The 22,772-nt window shown below is 45.7% G+C and overlaps 1 protein-coding gene across 1 annotated transcript; it reads right to left on the bottom strand.

Annotated features, from left to right (window-relative positions):
* Positions 1-250: 250 nt before the first annotated feature.
* LOC149320393 (uncharacterized) lies at positions 251-11,793 on the bottom strand. The gene is made up of 4 exons (XM_089500872.1): positions 10,962-11,793; positions 6,496-6,599; positions 5,003-5,123; positions 251-3,088 (listed from the first exon to the last, which is right to left on the bottom strand). The coding sequence occupies exons 1-4, from the start codon at positions 10,990-10,992 to the stop codon at positions 1,110-1,112; spliced, it is 2,235 nt and encodes a 744-aa protein (XP_089356998.1). The 5' UTR covers positions 10,993-11,793; the 3' UTR covers positions 251-1,109.
* Positions 11,794-22,772: the final 10,979 nt, after the last annotated feature.

The following is a 22,772-nucleotide window of genomic DNA, read 5'->3' as shown; positions in this document are numbered from 1 at the left end:
GTGTGTGTGTGTGTGTGTGTGTATAGAGAGAGTACTGTGTATATGTCTTGGTCTGAGGGCTGAAAACGGTAAAGACAGACACAGGCTATGTGATTTTGTGAATATGAAGAGGCTCCTAGGCTGGAAAAAATAACAAAAACAAAAACCAGAAAGTGCAGAAATAATCTAGTTTGACACCATTTTAATTGCCATGGCTCAGTGTTATAGAATTATAGGATTTGTAGTTTGTTATGGCACCACAGCTCTCTGACAGATAAGGCGAAAAGTCTCACAAAATTACAGTTCCCAGAATTCCATAGCACTAAGCCATGGGAGTTAAAGTGGTGTCAAACTGGGTTATTTCTGCAGTGTAGATGCAGTCATTGTCACACTCAGTTGAGTTGCGGAGTACCTCATTAATACAAATACTGATTCTCCATAATTGATGCGATATTTTATAAACACAGGGTTATTTGCCAAATACTCCAACTAATTCCAAGGTTTATTGAACAAACATATAACTGTAAAATATTTTTAAATGATTTGGGGGGGAAATTGCATCTAAGGGGATCATAACAGATTTATAAAACGGATGTAATGTCTTTCCAAACAAAAAGTATTTCACATGTTCAGTGTATGTATGTATGTATGTATGTATGTATTTATTTCTGGCACCTTCCCCAAAACTGGGACTCAGGGCAGCTCAGAACATTAAAAACTACGGTAGTACAATAAAAAGCATACAAAAATAGTACATTAAAATAGAATTAAATTATTCCATCATTAAAACATATTAAAAGAATAAAACACAACTAAAAAGGTTAAAATGGTAAAAATACTTTAAAGCAATACAATGCCATCCCATGCTTTAAAAACTTTCTGTTTTAAAAGCTTGTCTAAACAGGTAGGTCTTAGCCTGCTAGTGGAAAGATAACAAGGAAGGTGCCATTCTGGCCTCCCTGGGCAGGGAGTTCCACAATCTAGCGTCAGACATGGAAAATGCCCGCTCTCGTGTCGCCACCAACCATGCTTGTGATGATGGGGGGATGGATTTTATCTTCAGTGTGAACTTTCTGATACCTCAAAAGGGTTAAATCCAGAGCAAAACATTCCCCACACTTCTGACACTTTTATGGTTTCTCTGTTGTGTGGACTCTCTGATGTTTTTTAAGGTATCGCGTGCAAGCAAACCATTTTTCACACTGCTGGCATCTGTATGGTTTCTCTCCCGTATGTACTCTCTGATGAATCATAAGGGCTGAATGGCAAGCAAAACATTTCTCACATTGCTGGCATTTATATGGTTTCTCTCCTGTGTGGATTCTCTGATGCTTCACAAGGGCTGACTTGTAAGCAAAACATTTTCCACACTGCTGGCATTTGTATGGTTTCTCTCCTGTATGGATTGTCAGGTGATGCTGAAGGTGTGACTTCTGAGCAAAATATTTTCCACAATGCTGGCATTTGTATGGTTTCACTCCTGCGTGGACTAACAAGTGACTCTGAAGATGTGACTTCTGGGCAAAGTATTTCCCACACAGCTGGCATTTGTAGGGTTTCTCTCCTGTGTGAACTCTCTGATGTGTCACTAGCTGTGATGTGTAAGCAAAACATTTCCCACACTCCTGGCACCTGTATGGTTTCTCTCCTGTGTGGACTCTGTGAAGTTTTTTAAGGTGCATCTTGCAAGCAAAACATTTCCCACACTGCTGGCAATTGTGTGGTTTTTCTCCTGTGTGGACTCTCTGATGTTTCACAATGGATGACTTGTGAGCAAAACATTTCCCACACTGCTGGCATTTGTATGGTTTCTCTCCTGTGTGGACTCTCTCATGGGTGATAAGGTCTGACTTCCTAACAAAACATTTTCCACATGACTGGCATTGATATGGTCTCTGTCCAGTGTGGAGACTCTCATGAGCAACAAGGCATGACTTGTGAGCAAACCATTTTCCACACTGCTGGCATCTGTGTGGTTTATCTCCTGTGTGTATTCTCTGATGAGTGACAAGGGATGACTTTTGAGAAAAACATTTCCCACACTGCTGGCATTTATATGGTTTCTCTCCTGTGTGGACTCTCTGATGAGCCAGAAAGACAGATCTTTCAGCAAAACCTTTCCCACACAGCTGGCATTTGTATGGTTTCTCTCCTGTGTGGACTCTCTGATGCATTACAAGGTTTGACCTGTAAGCAAAATCTTTCCCACACAGCTGGCATTTGTATGGTTTCTCTTCTGTGTGGACTCTTTGATGACTCACAAGACTTGACTTGTGAGCAAAACATTTCCCACAGAGCTGGCATTGGTGTGGACTCTGTCCTGTGTGCACGCTCTTGTGAGCCACAAGGTGTGACTTCCGAGCAAAACATTTCTCACACTGCTGGCATTTGTATGGTTTTTCTCCAGTGTGAGCTCTCTGGTGGATCACAAGGGCTGACTTCCAAGCAAAATGTTTTCCACACTGTTGGCATTGGTATGGACTCTGTCCTGTGTGCATGCTCTTGTGAGCTACAAGGTGTGACTTGTGAGCAAAACATATCTCACACTGCTGGCATTTGTATGGTTTCTCTTCTGTGTGGACTCTCTGATGTGTCAAAAGATTTGAAATCTGAGCAAAACCTTTCCCACACTGCTGGCATTTGAATGGGTTCTCTCCTGTGTGTACTCTTTGATGAATCACAAAGGCAAATGTCCAACGAAAACGCTTGCCACACTGCTGGCATTTGTATGGCTTCTCTCCCGTGTGGACTCTCTGATGATTCACAAGGGCTGAACTGTAAGCAAAACATTTCCCACACTGCTGGCATCTGTATGGTTTCTCTCCTGTGTGGACTTTATGATGTTCCACAAGGACTGACTTGTAGGTAAAACATTTCCCACACTGCTGGCATTTGTATGGTTTCTCTCCTGTGTGGACTCTCTGATGACTCAAAAGGTGTGACTTACAAGAAAAATGTTTGCCACACTCCTGACATTTGTATGGATTTTCATCTGAGTGGACTCTGTGATGTCTCAAAAGAGCTGGCCTGAAAGCAAAACATTTCCCACACTGCTTGCATTTATATGGTTTCTCTCCTGTGTGGATTCTCTGATGGTTCACAAGGTCTCCTAAAGATGACAACGAGAGACAAGACAATCTCAGCATTAAGAGAGCAAGCCCTCTGGAAGGAACAATGGAGCTAAGAAAACTCAAGTTGGAAAAGAATTTGTTGTTAACTGCCCTCAAGTCGACCACGACTCATGGCGAGCATGTGGATGAGATATCTCCCAGAACCCTTGTCCCCAACTGCTCTTTTTTAGAACTTGGTGGGATAAAACAGTATTCCAGCTTTGAATTATAATCAAATCATGCCATTAGATTAACCTATTAATGAAAAATTTGTTGTTAACTGCCATCGAGTCGACAGTGACTCATGAGGAGCATTTGGATAAGACATCTCTAAGAACCTTTGTCCTCAATTGCTCTGCTTAGGTGCTATAAATTCAGGCTCGTGACCCCCTTAACTGAGTCTATCCATCTGGCATGCAGTCTTCCTGCTTTTTTCCCCCCCTGCCTTCTATTTCCCCTAGTATTATTGTCTTCTATAGTGAGTCATGCCTTCTCATGATGTGGCCAAATTAGTATAGCTTCAGTTTTGTCATCTTGGCTTCCAGAAGTTCAGTCTTGATCTGCTCTAGGACCCATGTATTTATCTTTTTGGCTAGCCATGGTATCCTAAACACTCTTCTCCAGAACCACATCTGAGTTATTTTTATTCCTATCAATTTTCAAATAAAAAGTTTCTGTGTCCTCTTTGCCCCTCTTCATAGTTATTGGTCATAATTGCTAATTTGATCCCCTTAATATGTCTGAAATCAAGGACCTGAGCCAGTTCGTACCAGTTCTCTTAAACCAGTTGTTAAACTTTGTCAGGTTCATGGCTGCCTCCCAATACACGAGGCATTTATTCTATCCCTATTAGAACTAGACTACTTTTGCTTTGCTCTCCCCTCACTTCCACTTGCCTGATCTTCCCATTTCTCCCTCCACTCTCCAACTTTTCCATCTGCTCTCATGCCCATCTGCACTGTTTCAGCATTTCACCTTCAGCATCTCTTCCCTGCCATCCTATAGTGGGCCCTTGTTATCCACTGGGGTTTGGTTCCAGGACCTCCTGTGGGTAATAAAAACTGTGGATGCTCAAGGCACATTAAATATAATGGAAAAGGAAAATGATGTCTCTAATATAAAATGGAAAATCAAGGTTTGCTATTTGGAATTTATACTTTTTTTGAATATTTTCAGGCCATGGATGCTTGAATCCATGGATAAAAAATCCATGGAAAAGGAGGGCCGACTGTATTTTACATATTCTCTCTTTCTCTTTCACTCACTCACTCACTCACTCACTCACTCACTCACTCACTCACTCACTCACACACACACAGAGAGAGAGAGAGAGAGAGAGAGAGAGAGATTCAGGAATGAGACACATTGAAACGCATTTTTGGTGACAAACGTTAATAAACATAAAAATAAATCAATAGGAAAGGCTGAGGAAGGGGCTGGGAGTCGGGGACCAATTTTGCTGAGGGTCAGGGTCCAGCCAGGACCCTCAAAACAGCCATAAAACATCTCTAAGGCAGGGATAGTTACCTGTTGGGGATTAAGGGGGCCACATTGGCCCCCCAGAGGATCCTAGAGGGTCCCCCACTGTACCACCTGAGAAAAAAAATGAAATAATGTTTTGCTCAATATCTCCCAAAATCCTTTAGGGGAAGTGAGGCATTTTTGCCACTGTTGGGCCCTCTCGGGGGCATTGTAGAGCCAGGGGAAGCCATTTTTCGTAGAGGAAGTCTGTCCAGAACCTAGAAAGGTTGACAGAGGGACCAATAAATCAGTAAAGCTGCTCTAGGAAGAGCTGAGGAACAATTTCAAGATTCCATACAATGTTGCCATGACAATTAAAGTGGAATCATGACAATGTACTATGAAAGGACCCTCTGTCTCTGGACAAAGGACAATGAGTTCAAGTTCCTTACCTAGGAAAGAAACATTCTCATAATTTTCCATCATCACCTCACTGTACAAAAATCTCTGGTTCCGATCCAACAGTTCCCATTCCGCCTCTGTGAAGTACACAGCAACATCCCCAAAGGTCACCTGCAAGAGAAAATAGCCTTCATCCAGCCAAGCAAAAGGGGAGAAAAGCACATGATGCATCTCTAATATTATTTGATCGCTTCAGAACACCAATACAAGGGTCATCCAGTCCAACCCCATTCTGCCATGCAGGAACTCACAATCCATACTTCCCCAACAGATAGCCAGCCTCTGCTTAAAGACCTCAAAAGGAGACTCCACCACACTCTGAGGGAGTGTGTTCCACTGTTGAACAGCCTTTACTTTTCCTCCTAACGTTAAGATGAAATCTCTTTTTCCTGTAGCTTGCATCCATTGTTCAGTGTTCTATTCTCTGGAGCAGCAGAAAACAAGCTTGCTCCATTCCCAATGTGACACCCCTTCAAATACGTACGTAAACTGGGCTATCATATTCCCTCTTAACCATCTCTTTTCCAGGCTAAACATATCCAGCTCTCTAAGTCTTTCCTCAATAAGGCATGGTTTCTAAGCCCTTCATCATTTGGTTTCCCTCCTCTGGACAAGCTCCAGCTCCTCAACATCCTTTTTGAATTGTGGTGATGTTTGAATATTCTCCCATTGCTTTTCCTTAAAAGAAAAGAGATTCCACCTCAACATTAGGAGGACCTTCCTGACAATAAGGGCTGTTTGACAGTGGAACACACTCCTTCCTCAAAGGATAGTGAAGTCTCCTTCCTTGGAGGTCTTTAAACAGAGGCTGGATGGCCATCTGTCGGGGATGCTTTGATTGAGAGTTCCTGCATGGCAGGGGGTTGGACTGGATGGCCCTTATGGTGTCTTCCAACTCTACGATTCTATGATTAACTCCTTGGATCTTGAAGAATAAGGCATCAGGGAAAAGACAAGGCTACAATGTGAGTCCTCGATGATCTAAATTTTGTGTGTAAAGTAAGGTTTTGTTTAGCACCTGGAAACTCTTCCATATAGACCTTCCCAATCTGCATTACTAACTGCCATAAGTCTAGGGCAGCCTCACCCAATTAGCAAATGTTTTGGACTTCCTGCCTGTATGGTCAAGTTCTTTTACCAAAAAGACAAGACCACCACAAGACCTTTTCCCCATTCTTTACAATAAAAAATATGAAAACCACACAGTAAATCAATAGGAATTGCTACTTTTCATGATGGCTCTAAACCTGAGTCACATCCCTCCCTCCACCAAAATGATGGGCAAACCCTGTCTAAAAGCCCAGTCCCACAACACCTGGCCTTGACTGGCTGGGAGGAGAAGCAAGGTCAAGATGGCAGGAAGCACTGATCAACTACTGAAGAGCTACTGAAGGACAGAGGATGCCTTCTGACCACCCACTGCATCCCAGACTGACAAATTCCCAATGGCTCCATCACAAAGAAGGAGGGGGTAAATGGTAACCTGTTCCAAGGTCTTCTCTCGTACAGTTTCTTCTATGGAGGAGGAATTCATTGTATGTTCTCCTCTCTCCCTACGTTTGGAGACTATCTTGGATATATGCTCATCTGCAAAAGATAGAAATGGAGGTGTTTTATATCAGAACACATTTTTACAGTTTTCCATGGCCCAATAAAATACAATTAAATGGCTCTCAGAGCAAATCAAGCCTGAAATTTCTCTAAAAGACAAATAAATAAATTGAGGGTAACATAATTTGGGCACATAGTGAGATGACATGAGTCATTGGAAAAGATAATGATGGTCAATAAAGTGGAAGGCATCAGGAAAAGAGAAATGTGCACTAAAGGTAGATTGACTCAAGGAAGCCAAAATATTGTGCCTGCAAGACCTGGTTGAGCCTGTTCATAAAAGGGTCTCTTGGAGGTCTCTCATTCAACCAGTTTTCTGTTTGGTTCCTTTTTTATTCATCAGAAAAACAAAATCCTCTCTAGCTAGGATATTAACCACAAGACTTAGTCCTAAGGCTAAATGTGGTCCCCCAAGAGTTGGTGGAATACCTAATTTCTTTACACCAGCACCACTTACTGATATGTTATGCTGTCAAAGGAGCAGATGACAGCTGTAATCCATCAAGATCTGGAGGGCCACAGAGTGCCCACCCCAGTCCAAAGAAAATAAACTATATGCAGTGAAGGAAACAGAAGCAGAGCCCTCTTCACTCAAAGTTTTGGAGGCAGCCTGGGGTGAGTGTGGAAAGAGCTTCAGCACCAGAGTTGGTCTTCTATTCCCAGAAAAGATGCATATATATTCAGACACACACACCCTCCCAAGCATGCCAAGCGGGCCTTTATGTACCTAGTTGATGTGTTTTTATCTCAGATCCTCTGAAAGGGGCCTGCCAGGGATGCAGATGCAACGTTTGCAGAATGAACAGAGAAAAGAGAGAAGACAGAGAGATTGTCGTCTTCAGCTATTCTTTGTTCTCCAAGGGTTAAATAGACAGCAAGCTCAACTTCCTAGAGAGGGAGGAAATGTTAACATGGGGGGGGGGGGGGGAGGATTATAGAAATCTTGTACTCTGTCTCCATTTCCAGAGGGAGAAAGTGGATGAGGCAAGGGGAAAAGGGCAGGCGACAAGAAAGTGTGGCAATGACTATGACAGAAAGGGAGAGACGCCCCAAATGGGTTTGCTTTGCAATGATAGAGAAATACTGGGGTGATCCTCTGGTCAGGAATACTAAAAGAGAAGGGGGTTCAGGACAAATGGGAGTTTCTCAAAAGGAAAGGTTTCTCAAAAGGGAAGAATGACTTGGGGAGCTGGGGATATTTAGCCTAGAGAAGAGAAGCTTAAGAGGTGTACGATAACCCTGTTTAAATATTTGTAGGGATGTCATATTGAGGAGAGACAAGCTTGTTTTCTGCTGCTCCAGAGAACAGGACCTGGAACAATGGATGCAAACAGGAAAAGATTCTACCTCAACATTTGGAGGAACTTCCTGACAGTAAGGGCTATTTGACAGTGGAACACACTTCCTCAGAGAGTGGTGGAGTGTATTTCTTTGGAGGTCTTTAAACAGAGGCTGGATGGCCATCCTTCGGGGGTGCTTTGATTGTGTGTTCCTGCATGGCAGGGTGGTGGAGTCTCCTTCCTTGGAGGTCTTCAAACAGTTCCTACACAACAGGGGATTGGACTGGATGGCTCTTGTGGTCTCTTCCAACTCTATGATTCTATGCCTCACACACTCAAAATGGATTACTTGGCATTTACTTCTTGGGAAACTGAGGCCCCATACAGACTGCCAAAATAAAGCTGCTTCGGGTCACTTTGGAGTTAGGCTGTTTAAATGATGCATGCATCCTAAGAGTCCGGAAGCTGTGCCAAAACTGTGCTCCAGTCCTTAGGACTGGATTGTGGCTTTTGCTTGGCTTCCAAAGTCTTAGGATGCATGCAACATTTAAACAGCATATCTCCAAAGTGACCCGAAGCAGCTTTATTTTGGCCTGTTTGTGTGGGGCCTGAGATTTTTCTTATTTTAATTTTAAATTGAAACACTGCATTGCAAAAGGAAACAAACAGTGGGTGGGAAAGTGTGGGAGAGTTCCATAGGTTTCTACATTTCACAGATGAGAAAAGGGACCCCAGTGGCCAAGAATGTGGTCAAGATGGGAAAAATTAGGAATGAGGAAGAACAGACAAACTAAGAGAGGCAAAAGCAAATTGCTTTGGCCTATAGGTCAGCTGGGAAGAGCAAGATTCTACCCCTCTCCTCTCTTTTGCTGTGTTAAATGGATGAAACTATGTTTGCCCTTTGAACTCAGCTTGCAGCAATTGAAGTAAACTGAAGAGTGAATGTGGTGGGAGGAGGAGAACCCAGGACATTTTAAAAACAGCTGAAAATGTGGGGTGACAGAAGAGTAATCAGGACTATCCATACCCGATTGGGGGAGTTGGAAGGCATACAATGGAAATAAACTGAGGACAAAGGGAGAAAGTGGGAGGAAGAGGAAGAGAGGAAAACAGACAGTAATCAGGACTGTCCCTGCCAGATTGGAATGTTTGGAGTCTGATGATGATGATGATGATGATGATGATGATGATGATGATGATTATTATTATAGAGTTGGAAGAGACCACAAAGGCCAAGAATAATTATTAAAGCATCCTAGGTTTCTAAAAAGCAAATTATAGGACATTATTCATTGTGTGTGCCTTCACGTCATTTTGACCTATAGCAAGACTAAGTAGAAGTTATCAAAGGGGTTTATTTGCAAATTTCTTCAGAGGAGGTATCTTATTGTCATCCGCTGAGACTGAGAGACAGTGACTTGCCCAAAGTCACCCAGTGGGTTTCCATGACTGAGCAAGGATTCGAACTCTGGTCTCCAGAGTCATAGTCCAAACTCAAACCACTGCACCACGTTGGTTCTTTTTAAAAATACTGTTAAAAATGATTTCAGATTTAGCAGATGAGAAGAATGCTAGGGATGTAATGTATCTTGAATGTTGTTGTGTGTGTTGTGTTAATGCTTTTATACTATTACTGTTTAATACTGTTTTAGTACTGGGAATGGGAGGGGTAGGTCTAGGGTTTGATTTTTTTTAAAACTCTATTGCAATTTGATGTATTTTATTGTTGTAACCCACCCAGATTCTTCGTGATTGGGCAGGCTAGAAATAAATTATTATTATTATTATTATTATTATTATTATTATTATTATTATTTTGTGCCAAGATTTGTTCAGAGGGGGTTTCCATTTGCCTTCTTCTCAGGCTAAGAGAGTTTCACTTCCCCAAGATTATTGCTCTTCACTCTAAACAGATTCGGGCATTCCTAGCCAATATTTAGGCATTTCAAGTCCAACCACCTCCAAAGCTAAGATGAGGGAAACGTTTCCTGACAAGCCTCAGGTGCACGCCTTTTAACATCTCACAGATGAAAACTGGAAAATGTGCAGCCAAGGAAACTGAAACAGATGAATCTGGCACCTTAAATTATACAGGGAATACCTTGTGGAATTGTGGCTGATCATAAATTGAACATGAACCAGCAGTATGATACTGCAGCAAAGAAGGCAAATAATATTTTACCCTACATTAATATAACCTTACTTTACAAGACAAAGTGATAGTCCCACTATATTCTGCTGTAGTTAGGTCTCATCTAGGTACAATATCTAGTTTGGGGTGCCTCATTTTAAGAAGGCTATAAACAAGTTGCAGTGTTGACCAAAAAGGTCAATCAGGATGATACAAGTATGGAGAACAAAACATAAGAGGAAAGGCTGAGGCACTCAGGCATGTTCAGCCTGGTGGAGAGAAGAGTGACTGGTGGCAAGCTCAGGCTTGCTAAAGAGGTTTAAAAAATAGCAATGGTCTTTTTGGTTATTTCTGTAGCAAAGAACAATGAAATGGTGGGGCCACTGCATGGAGAAGATGGCAAAATGTTAACAGGGAAGAGACAAAAAACAGAACTACTTTTTTGTCTCAGTCATCACTCAAAAGGAGAATAGTGCTCAACCCTGGGAAAATGGAGCAGATGGTGCAGCAAGGGAAATGCAGCACAGTAGGTAAAGAGGTCATACTGGCATCCTGGCTACTCCAAATGAATTCAAATCCAGGAATTAAAGTCTGGAGTAAATCCAGGGTTATTAAAAGAACAGACAAGCTCAGGCCTGATGTAGGATAGCAACTGCTTTGAAACACCCTTCCTTAGGAGAAAATGGGGTCTGAGAAGGAGAGGAAGACCGAGATGGTTAATTTGCATCAGTTATAACTCTTCAAGCTTTGAACTGGGCAAAATCAAAGTATTCGATTTAAAAAAAGAAGCTGCAGATAAGCTCAGGTCTAGCACAGGGTGACTGGAGGGCATAGCTTGGCATCCCATTTCTAAACCTGCATTGCAACAGTTGTACAAGAAATGCCAAGAACATGAATCTGGCCAACAATGGCAAAAGGGATCCTTACCCAGAGAGGCCTCCTTCCCCTCCTTCTCCATCCTGACTTTCTTGTAGGGAGCCCTCTGGCCTGGATCCAGGAGATCTCACTTCTTTTGGGGAGACTTACACGGCCACCTCCTCAAAGCAGACCTGGAGTTGAAAGAGGAGAAACCAAAACTTATGTGATGAGCAATAATCCCTCCTCACATGTCTCCCAATAGGAGCCCAGTAGAGTGCCAAGATTTTCAGGAGAGGTCCTTCTCTCTGACCCACCACATTTCTCAGGGTGAGAACAGGGAGAAAGGGCCTTCCCAGTGGCTGCTCCCAGACTTCTTCCCTTGGAACTCCTTCCCTTGGGAGACTAAGATGGCTCCTTCTTGCTGCCTTCTGTTGGCAAGTAAAAAATATTCTTATTCCTTTAGGCTAGTGCTCCCCAAACTGTGACCTTTAAGAGATTTTGGACTTCATCCCCCAGAATCCCAGACTATTGGCCAACATGGCTGTGGCTTCAGAGGGAGAGAAGAACCAGTGGACCTCATCCCCTTTCCCTCCATCATTCCCTTCTCCTTGTGTTTCGTGTCTTTTAGATTGTAAGCCTGAGGGCAGGGAACTGTCTGATTAAAAATATTATTGTAAGCCGCCCTGAGAGCCATTAGGGCTGAAGGGCGGGATATAAATACCTAAATATATAAATACCTAAATGAATAAATAAATAAAATTCTGAGAACTGAAGTCCTTTGTGATGGATTTGCAGTGGTGTCCTATATTGCTTTGTATGTAGTCTTTTAATTTTAACTAACTTTACAGATTACTGAACTGGTTTTAAAATAATTTTTATATTTATATTTTTGTATTGTTTTTAATAAACTGTAAATTGCTGTCTATTTCATTGTTGGGAAAAAGGTGGTACATATATGAATCTTTAAATAAGAGGGTATAGGTATTGTCCCCAAATCTGCAAATATCCTTCTGGAGCCTTAATGACTAATAATAATAATAATAATAATAATAATAGGTTTTATTTATATACCGCTCAATCACTGGGAATCCGAGCGGTTTACAATAGAGGGGATAACAGACAGTTCCCCGCCCACAGGCTTACAATCTAAAAGACACGACACAAAAGGAGAAGGGAATGGTGAGCGGGGAGGGAATCAGGTCCAGCATTCTTCTCTCCCTCTGAGGCCTGGACCAAGGCAGATGGACCGGAGGGAGGGCTCTTCTTCTTCAGGCTAGCCCCTGATGGAACTGGGCCAGCCTACTCTCTCCCTCAGAGGCCGAAAGATGACAGTTAGGGAGGGAGGAGCCTCTTTCTTCAGGCTAGCCCCTGATGGAACTGGGCCAGCCTACTCTCTCCCTCAGAGGCCGAAAGATGACAGTTAGGGAGGGAGGAGCCTCTTTCTTCAGGCTAGCCCCTGATGGTACTGGGCCAGCCTTCTCTCTCCCTCAGAGGCCGAAAGATGACAGTTAGGGAGGGAGGAGCCTCTTTCTTCAGGCTAGCCCCTGATGGAACTGGGCCAGCCTTCTCTCTCCCTCAGAGGCCGAAAGATGACAGTTAGGGAGGGAGGAGCCTCTTTCTTCAGGCTAGCCCCTGATGGAACTGGGCCAGCCTTCTCTCTCCCTCAGAGGCCGAAAGATGACAGTTAGGGAGGGAGGAGCCTCTTTCTTCAGGCTAGCCCCTGATGGAACTGGGCCAGCCTTCTCTCTCCCTCAGAGGCCGAAAGATGACAGTTAGGGAGGGAGGAGCCTCTTTCTTCAGGCTAGCCCCTGATGGAACTGGGCCAGCCTACTCTCTCCCTCAGAGGCCGAAAGATGACAGTTAGGGAGGGAGGAGCCTCTTTCTTCAGGCTAGCCCCTGAAAAGAAGACTTTTTGGGATTTAATCTCAGAAAAATGGGTTGAGGAACTGACTTTCACAAAACCAGTTTGTGACTGACACTTATTACTGGCTGTGAGTAGAGACAATATGTTTCCAATTCTAGATTTAATTTTCTTTTCTCAGTCTCCCATCTGCACAACACAAGTCCTATATTTCCCCCAACTGCGAAACCTGTGGGTTGGGAAGGAGGTCAGGCCCAGGGCTAGCCATGGCAACTGGCCCTGGTGGCTCTCTCTGGCCGCCTAGCTGGGATCAGAGACTGGGGGTCCCTCTCTATCCCAGCTGCCGGGGAATAGGTGTCTGTACCATACCTTCCAACATTTCACAGGTCAAACCGAGAATATAGTGGAGCAAACAACACCAAGGTGGGGTTAAGAGGGCCAAGGCTGTCAATGAGGAAGAAGACACAAGGGAGGAGAAGCTGCAACCCTTTGCTTTTGCCTGAGCCTGGAGGGAACGGAAAAGACTTTGCCCTCCTCTCTTCTCCTTGTTCTGAGAACTGAGTGGGAACTACAGGGGCATTCTGAATTCATTTTGTAGCAACAAAAGCTGAGGGCAAACGGGGGAAGTGGGCCACTTGAAACGCAGCAGGTGAAAACGGGGACAACAAGGGATTCCTGAGGACTTTCCCAGCCAAATCTGGAGAGCGTTGGGGTCTCTGTGTGCTACTACCTTCCCATCTTTCTAGTGGGGCTTCCCATGAGGAGCCATGGAAACTGGGGGAAGGAGGCTTAGGTCCAGCTGGGCTCTTCTTTTGTTGTTCTTCCATTAATTTCCCTTTAATATCCCCTAAGCCTAAACCTCCTCCCTTCCTCCAGACTTGAGCCCCTGAAGGCAAAGAGGGGCCCTCTCAGGTTCACTGCTAACCTTCCCCTCAAGCACACACAATCTAAGCAAAAGGGGTCTCTTTTCTGCCCCAGGGACCCTCTTCCTTCCTTTCTTCCTTCCTCCTCTTCCTCCGCAGCCCATCCACCCAAAGCAGGCGCTTCTCTACTTTACAGAAATAACGCAGTTTGACACCTCTTTAAGTGCTGCAGCTCCATCTTTTGGGAGCCTGGGATTTGCAGTTCTGCCAGGTCTTTCGCCTCCTCTGCCCAAGAGGGCTGTTGCCTCCCAAAACTACAAATCCCAGGGTCCTGTGGGCAGTTAAAAGTGGTGCAAACTGCCTTACTGCTATCTATCTATCTATCTATCTATCTATCTATTTATTTATTTATTTATATCCCGCTCTTTTCCCAGGACTGGGACTCAGAGCGGCTTTACAGCAATTAAAAAACAAACAAACAAACAAACAAAAAGTACAATTAAAACATTTTTAAAAATAAATAGATAAATGACATGCATTAAACAGAATGATTAAACTAGTCCAACATTCCTGCCTGTTCTTATAGTAATTCTTTAAATGCTTGTTTGAACAGGTAGGTCTTCACCTTCCGGCGGAAGGCCATCAAGGAGGGAGCCGTTCTTATCTCCCTGGGCAAGGAGTTCCAGAGACTAGGGGCAGCCACCGAGAAGGCCCTCCATCGCGTCCCCACCGTGTTTGTGAAGGTGTTGGGACGGAGAGAAGGGCTTCTCCAGAGGGTCTCAGAATCTGGGCCGGCTCATACCAGGAGAAACGATCTGCCAAAAAGTGTGGACCTGAGCCATGTAGGGCTTTGTAGGTTATAACCAGTACCTTGAATTGTGCCCGGAAACAAACTGGCAGCCAATGTATGGTCTCTGTAATCTGCCCCTGTTAACAGCCTGGCAGAGGCTCTTTGAACCAGTTGAATTTTATGAACACTTTTCAAAGGCAGCCCCATGTATAGCCCATTACAGTAGTCCAAACGGGATGTAACCAAGGCATGTACCACCATGGCCAGATCTGGCTTCTCAAGGAACGGGCGCAGTTGGCGCACAAGTTTTAAATGTGCAAAAGCACTCCTAGTCACAGCAGAGACCTGGGCCTCCAGGTTCAAAGCTGAGTCCAAGATTACCCCCAAACCGTGAACCTGTGCCTTCAGGGGGAATGTGACCCCATCTAACACAGGCTGGATCCCTATTCCCTGATCTGCCCTCCGACTGACCAAGAGCACCTCTGTCTTGTCTGGATTAAGTTTCAACTTGTTTGCCCTCATCCAGTCCATTACTGAAGACAAACACTGGTTTAGGATTAGGACAGCCTCTTTGGATTGAGGTGGGAAGGAGTAGTAGAGTTGAGTGTCATCTGCATATTGATGATACCGCACCCCAAAACTCCGGACAACCTTTCTCAGTGGTTTCATATATATGTTAAACAGCATAGGGGTCAACACAGAACCCTGAGGGACCCCAGAGGTCAATGGCCAGGGGGTCGAGCAGGAGTCCTCCAGCACCACCTTCTGGGTTCGCCCCTACAGGAAGGAACTGAGCCACTGTAGAACAGTACCTCCAAGCCCCACCCCAGAGAGGCAGTCCAGAAGGATGCCATGATCGATGGTATCAAAAGCTGCTGTGAGGTCCAGAAGAACCAACAGGGACACACTCGCTCTGTCCAGTTCCCTGCGTAGGTCATCCACCAAGGCGATCAAGGCAGTGCAGACGCCCTTCTAGTGGAGGAAGGGGAGTCTGGGGGGAGGGAATGAGGCACCCCCTCCACAATGCATGATTTAGGGGGGCCTCCTCTCTGTCTCCCCCCCCCCCGCCGGGTGTTCCCTTGACTGCCTCCATTCATGCCTGCCCCCCTCCCAAATAACCCCCTCCCCATACCTCCTCTTCCCCGCCAAACAGGGTCCAAGGGAGCAGAAAGGCTCAGGTTCCTTGAGAGTCCGCCAAGGGGGAGCGAGAAGAGAAGCTCAGGTTCCTAGAGGGTCCCCCAAGAGGAGAGAGAGCAGTGAGCTCAGATTCCTAGAGTGTCCTCCTCCAAGCGGAAGAGAACAGCGCGGGCGAGAACAAAGGGCCGAGATTCCTAGAGAGTCTCCCAAGGGGAGAGAGCATAGAGCTCAGATCCCTAGAGCGTCCTCCTCCAAGGGAAGGGAATTCAGAGGCTCCTATTCCTAGACAGTCCTCCAAGAGGGAGAGAACAGAGTCGCAGGTTCCTAGAGAGTCCTCCAAGGGGAGGGAGGGAGGGAGGGAGGGTAGAGAGGGGCGCCCCCTAACTGTTACTTTGTTGGGGGTGAGGAGGCGGGAGAGGAAGGGTCCTTGCTGGTCTCCCAGTTGGGGAAGGGGCTCTGGTTCCTGCCTCCATCTTTTGGGAAGGGAGACCCCCACTTCCCTCCCCAAAAAGGGAGACCCTGGCTGGGAGAGGACTCCCTGCTCTCCTTGCTTAGGCTTGAAATCGAGAACTGCAAAAACATATGCAGCTCTTCCTTCCTGCTCAGAATGTTAGCCAACAAACTGAGCAAGAAGCGGGGGGGGGGGGTTTGGGGGGGTTAAATTGTATTTGGTTTTGCCAAATCAAGGCAAGCTTGGGCAGACAAGAGACAGGACTCAAATGTGTCTGCTCAGAACAAATAACTCTTCCCTTCTTTTACACTTATGGCAACCCTTTACGCCATCCGGTTATTTGAAAGACCCCTCTACTAGCATCTGCCATTAAAGGGTAATTCAATCCATTACATGTAATTCAATATATAGTTACACAAGACAGAACGCTCACAGCAGATTACATTCGCTTAAAAATAAACCATATAGCTTCGATCTGCCTATGGACATAATCATTTAAAAGAGTATATACCTTTAGACAAAGACATCTCCAAGCTATATTTAAGACCATTCTTGAATTATAACAGTTTTAATATTGAAGAATCACTCTTATATGTTTAATTTCTCCAACTCTCACGACTTCAGACTCAGCTGTTCTAATCACCCCTCTCATATTTAATACCAATTTAGTATTAAAGGAGATTAAAAGACTTAATAAAAAAAACTTTTATTTTTATCCCACTTTTCTACTGTAAGCAATCAAAGTGGTTTATAATTTAAAATACACCAATATACAATATAAGTACATCTTCAACCCCCCCTTTAAAAGAATTAAACATTTTGCTATTAAAATTTAAATTATTAAATGAATTATTAAATAAATTATTATAACCAATGTACTGATGAGCGAATGGTGGCGCAATACGAAATGTGAGGGGAGCTCCTTTTAGCTGGTCGATCTATTCAGGGAAGGCCTGCTGGAAGAGATCTGTCTTAACAGCTTTTTAAAAAGCTATCCAAGTTGGTAATTTGATGGCACTCCTCCAGCAGGCCATTCCACAGTCTGGGAAGGGTTGCAGAAAAGGTCCTCTGGGAGGTTGCAGTCAACCTAGATTTAATAGGTTGCAATACATTCCTCCCAGAGGACCTGAGCGTATGGGGTGGATTGTACGGAAGGAGGCGATCCCATTGGACCCAGGCCATGTAGGGCTTTAAAGGTAATTACCCTTGTACTGTGCCTGGAAACTGATTGGCAGCCAGGGTAAAGATTTTAAAATTGGAGTTATATGGTCGCCTCTTGATTTTCTGGCAGCCAACCTGGCTGCCATATTTTGAATTAGCTGAAGTTTCTGAGTTAGGGAGAAGGGTAGTCCCATGTAGAGTGCATTGTAGAAGTCCAATTGAGAGGTTACCAGAGCATGTACTACTGGTGAGCCTAGCAGCCAGATGTGGGGCTCTTCCATGCCATACAATATGATAGCCTTGCTTAAATATTTGAAGGGATGTCATATTGAGGAGGGAGCAAGCTTGTTTTCTGCTGCTCCAGAGACTAGAATGTGGAACAATGGATCCAAGCTGCAGGAAAAGAGATTCCGTCTCAACATTAGGAGGAACTTCCTGACAGTAAGGGCTGTTCGACAGTGGAACACACTCCTTCAGAATGTAGAGGAAGACCAGCCCTCCCTTCAGCCACCATCTGGGAGAGAGAGGCAGGCGAGCTCCATGTGCCTTCCTCGAAGAGGACCAGCCCTCCCTTCAGCCACCATCTGGGAGAGAGAGGCAGGTGAGCTCCAACTGCCTTCCTCGAAGAGGACCAGCCCTCCCTTCAGCCACCATCTGGGAGAGAGAGGCAGGTGAGCTCCAACTGCCTTCCTCGAAGAGGACCAGCCCTCCCTTCAGCCACCATCTGGGAGAGAGAGGCAGGTGAGCTCCATCTGCCTTCCTCGAAGAGGACCAGCCCTCCCTTCAGCCACCATCTGGGAGAGAGAGGCAGGAGAGCTCCAACTGCCTTCCTCGAAGAGGACCAGCCCTCCCTTCAGCCACCATCTGGGAGAGAGAGGCAGGTGAGCTCCAACTGCCTTCCTCGAAGAGGACCAGCCCTCCCTTCAGCCACCATCTGGGAGAGAGAGGCAGGTGAGCTCCAACTGCCTTCCTCGAAGAGGACCAGCCCTCCCTTCAGCCACCATCTGGGAGAGAGAGGCAGGAGAGCTCCAACTGCCTTCCTCGAAGAGGACCAGCCCTCCCTTCAGCCACCATCTGGGAGAGAGAGGCAGGAGAGCTCCATCTGCCTTCCTCAAAGAGGACCAGCCCTCCCTTCAGTCACCATCTGGGAGAGAGAGGCAGGAGAGCTTCAACTGTCTTCCTCAAAGAGGACCAGCCCTCCCTTCAGCCACCATCTGGGAGAGAGAGGCAGGCGAGCTCCATCTGCCTTCCTCGAAGAGGACCAGCCCTCCCTTCAGCCACCATCTGGGAGAGAGAGGCAGGCGAGCTCCATCTGCCTTCCTTGAAGAGGACCAGCCCTCCCTTCAGCCACCATCTGGGAGAGAGAGGCAGGAGAGCTCCAACTGCCTTCCTCGAAGAGGACCAGCCCTCCCTTCAGCCACCATCTGGGAGAGAGAGGCAGGAGAGCTCCAACTGCCTTCCTCGAAGAGGACCAGCCCTCCCTTCAGCCACCATCTGGGAGAGAGAGGCAGGCGAGCTCCATCTGCCTTCCTCGAAGAGGACCAGCCCTCCCTTCAGCCACCATCTGGGAGAGAGAGGCAGGTGAGCTCCAACTGCCTTCCTCGAAGAGGACCAGCCCTCCCTTCAGCCAGCATCTGGGAGAGAGAGGCAGGCGAGCTCCAATTGCCTTCCTCAAAGAGGACCAGCCCTCCCTCCCTTCAGCCACCATCTTGAAGAGGAGAGAGGCAGGCGAGCTCCACCAGGCCTGCCTGGAAGAAGCAGAGCCCTCCCTCCGGTCCATCTGCCTTGGTCCAGGCCTCAGAGGGAGAGAAGAATGCTGGACCTGATCCCCTCCCCCCTCACCATTCCCTTCTCCTTTTGTGTCGTGTCTTTTAGATTGTAAGCCTGAAGGCAGGGAACTGTCTGGTTAAAAATAATAATAAATGTAAGCCGCCCTGATAGCCATTAGGGCTGAAGGGCGGGATATAAATAGCTAAATAAAAATAAAAATAAGTAGTGGAGTCTCCATCCTTAGAGGTCTTCAAACAGAGTCTGGATGACCATCTGTCGGGGATGCTTTGATTGAGATTTCCTGCATGGCAGGGGGTTGGACTGGATGGCGCTTATGGTCTCTTCCATCTCTATGATTCTATGATTCTCTGGGGAGAAAGGGGGGAAGTGAAGATGTGGGGAAAGGAGGGGGCATTTAATTCTCCTCCACTCAACACTGATGCTCTGGTAAGGCCTGTGTGGCAAAAAGGAAGGGGGGGAGAGAGACTTTTCCAAGCATCCATTGGGAAAGCATGCCTGTGCCCCCTTCTCAGGAAGCCCAAGCCCCCAACTACTCTTGCAGATGTTCCCCATCTTAGGCAAAGGAAATGCTTGACTTGCCTTTGAATCTCCTCCCTGATAGGTCACGTTAAAGATTGAATGCCTGAGCAGAAGATGTTGGTCTATCAAGCCTTCCAAAAAGGTTTGGCCTAAAAGAGAAAGACATGGAAGGACATAGCCTTGATCTGTTCACAAAGCAGCCAACGGGTTGCCTCCAAGAATCCCAGCAGGAAGAGAACCGGAACGGGGCAGGATCTTCCTCTCCATGGCCCCTGGGAGGGCAAGGAAAGGAGTGCCTGAAAGGAGCCCTGAGTCCTGCCTGTGAGGAGTCATGTGAGTTGTCCTGCCAACTGCATTCTTGGACAATGAGGTCACAATGGCAGGTTGTGATGTGTCTCCAATAGTCTCCCCTTTGTGACCCTGGCTGAGCTCAAGAGCTAATGTGGTTGCCATGCCATCTCTCAACCCTGGGAAGTGAGAGACCTCTGCCTCCAAAACAGGTAGACCTGAAGGACTGTTCCTCTTGGCTTAAGGTCCTCCCAAGCAAACTTGGGCCCTGCAGCTTCTCAGATTTGCATTCCTAAGATTAGGATCCCTCTACCTATTAGACTATTCAGCACATCTCCCTCACACGAGGTTGAAAGGATGGGGAGGATGGATACAGTATGTTCAATTTCTGACCTTTTGCAGCCTGTAAGGTTATGAGAGGAGGAAATGTGACAAAGTTATTGAGGTACCTGGGAGGGATGATCTTTTGTTCCTATTGCAGGAACTGGAGAGTTCCATCATCTCTCTTGTGTCATCTTCAGAGTCTCCCAAAAACTTCTGTCTCTGGCAGAGGCTATTTGTAAAGACAACTGGCTTTTATCCTATTATGCAGTCAAGATCCAACACAAATTCTTATTTTTTCTGCTAAGGAGGCTGTTAAGTATCTTGGATTCTCTCCAAGAATATTGGAGAGAGGGAGAAGAGCGTTTCACTTGTCAGCACAACCGGGGTCATTCCGATAGTTGCTTGACTGTAGCATTGTACTTTTCAATACTTCCTGCAAGCTTTCAAAGCTCCATAGGCTTCTTCATCAGGCAAGATGATACAAATCAAACAAGAGAAGAAGAAGAAAAAACAATTGGAGATGTTAGTCAGATGCTTGCATCTCTAATTTTTCCCCCCTCCTGTTTCATTTGTAACACCTTGCCTGATGAAAAAGCTGATGGAGCTTTGAAAAGTTGCAACAAGTACATTGTGCATTTGGGTTGGCCAATAAAGGTATCACTGATGGGTTTTTGTTTGTATTTGTTAAATGGCCAACACCCCTAAATGTCTAGCAAAAATTTCAGAAACCAGTTTGGAAAACTGAACTTCCATATAGTAGCTCCCATGACATTGACCAGTCCTGCGCTATTACGTGGGAGTGATGAAGAAGGCACAAAAATTCCACAAGATTACTTGGAAGCAGAAGGCAGGCTTTGTGGGTTTGTTTTGTTTTGTGGCTTATTCCCTCACTCCCACCTTGTCTTGTGTGGCTGGTGAACCTGACTGAGCCCCATTTCTTGGAGGGTAAGGAGAAGCTGAAGCATTTTGACAGCCAGCGTGGGGAAGTGGTTTGCATGTTAGACTCTGGAGACTAGGGTTCGATTCCCAGCTCGGCCATGAAACCCACTGAGTGACCTTGGCCAAGTTACAGTCTCTCGGCCTCAGGGGAAGGCAATGGCAAACCTCCTGTGAACAAATCTTCTCAAGAAAACCCCCATGATAGGTTCGCCTTAGGGATGCCATGTCAGAAACAACTTGAAAGCACACAGAAAGAAGAGGGACAGAAACCTTAAACCTCCCTCTCCTCTTGTCTCTTCATCATTCTCTCCTAATGACTTTGCTAATTATTTCGTCTCAAAGATTACCACTATTCGCTCTGAGATAGTCCTCCCGATTCTTCTTCTGCTCATAATCTTCTTTTGCCCTCCCCTAAAAATATTTCTGTTTCCTCCTGCTTCTTTGGATGAACTGTCTACACTTCTGAACTCTTCCAAACCTGCAACCTGTTCTCTTGATCCAATTCCTATTTGTCTTCTAATTTCCATAGCTCCCTCTTTTCTGCCCTCACTTCTCCATATCTTCAATCTCTCTCTCTCTCTACAGGATCCTTCCCTTCGGACTTCAAACATGCTCTCATTTTTCCAATTCTGAAAAAAACCTTCTCTTGACCCCTCCTCTTTGTCTAGCTATCGCCCGATTTCTATTCTTCCCTTTCTTTCTAAAGGGTTGTTTATTCTCGCTGTCTTGAGTTTCTTGAAGCCAACTCCATCCTCAATCCCTTTCAGTCTGGTTTCCGCCCAAGGCATTCTACAGAGACAGCTCTCACTAAGATCTCAAATGACCTTTTACGGGCCAAGGCTAATGGCCTTTACTCTGTTCTCATCCTTCTTGATTTGTCTGCAGCCTTTGACACCGTTGATCACTGTCTTCTAGTTGATATTCTTTCTGACCTTAGGTTTTCAGACTTTGTTCTCGACTGGTTTAGATCTTATTTGTCTGGCAGATTTTTTGCAGTAGTTGCAGGTGGTCAGACTTCATCTCCTATTCCCTTATCTGTTGGAGTTCCCCAGGGCTCTGTTCTGGGTCCCCTTCTGTTTTCTCTCTACACACTGTCCTTAGGTAAACTCATTAGCTCTTTTGGCTTTTCCTACCATCTGTGTGCCAATGACACCCAGTTGTATCTTTCCACTCCTGACCTTTCTCCAAGGCTTGAACAGCAAGTTTTGTCTTGCCTCACAGCTGTCTCGCAATGGATGCACCATCGGTGTTTGAAGCTCAACATGTCCAAGACGGAGCTTCTTGTCTTTCCTCCTAAGTCCACCCTTCAACACTCCTTTTCTGTCTCTATGGACAACATTTCTATTCAACCAGTCCAGCAAGCCCGCAGTCTTGGTTTTATCTTTGACTCTTCTCTGTCATGTATCCCTCAGATCCAGACCACAGCCAAGGCTTGTAGATTCTTTTTGTACAATATTGCTAAAATCTGACCATATCTCTCCGCCTCTACTGCCAAGATCCTGGTCCATGCCCTAGTGATCTCATGACTTGATTACTGTAACGTCCTCCTGGCTGGGCTTCCTCTTTCTCACCTCTGTCCTTTAATTTCTGTCCAGCATTCAGCTGCACGCATTATCACTACTGCCCAGCACTCTGACCATATCTCTCCTGTGTTGGCATCCCTTCACTGGCTCCCCCTCCCTTTCCACATTCCGTATAAGCTCCTGCTGTCGACATTTAAAGCCCTCCATGGACTGGCCCCTCCTTATTTATCAGA

The sequence above is a fragment of the Sceloporus occidentalis genome, unplaced genomic scaffold (genome assembly GCF_023333645.1).
Source record: "Sceloporus occidentalis isolate IW3139 unplaced genomic scaffold, rSceOcc1.0.p SCAF_1, whole genome shotgun sequence".
Lineage (NCBI taxonomy): Eukaryota > Metazoa > Chordata > Lepidosauria > Squamata > Phrynosomatidae > Sceloporus > Sceloporus occidentalis.
Note: the sequence above shows the minus strand (reverse complement) of the source record. Positions and strands in the feature narration are given on the sequence as shown.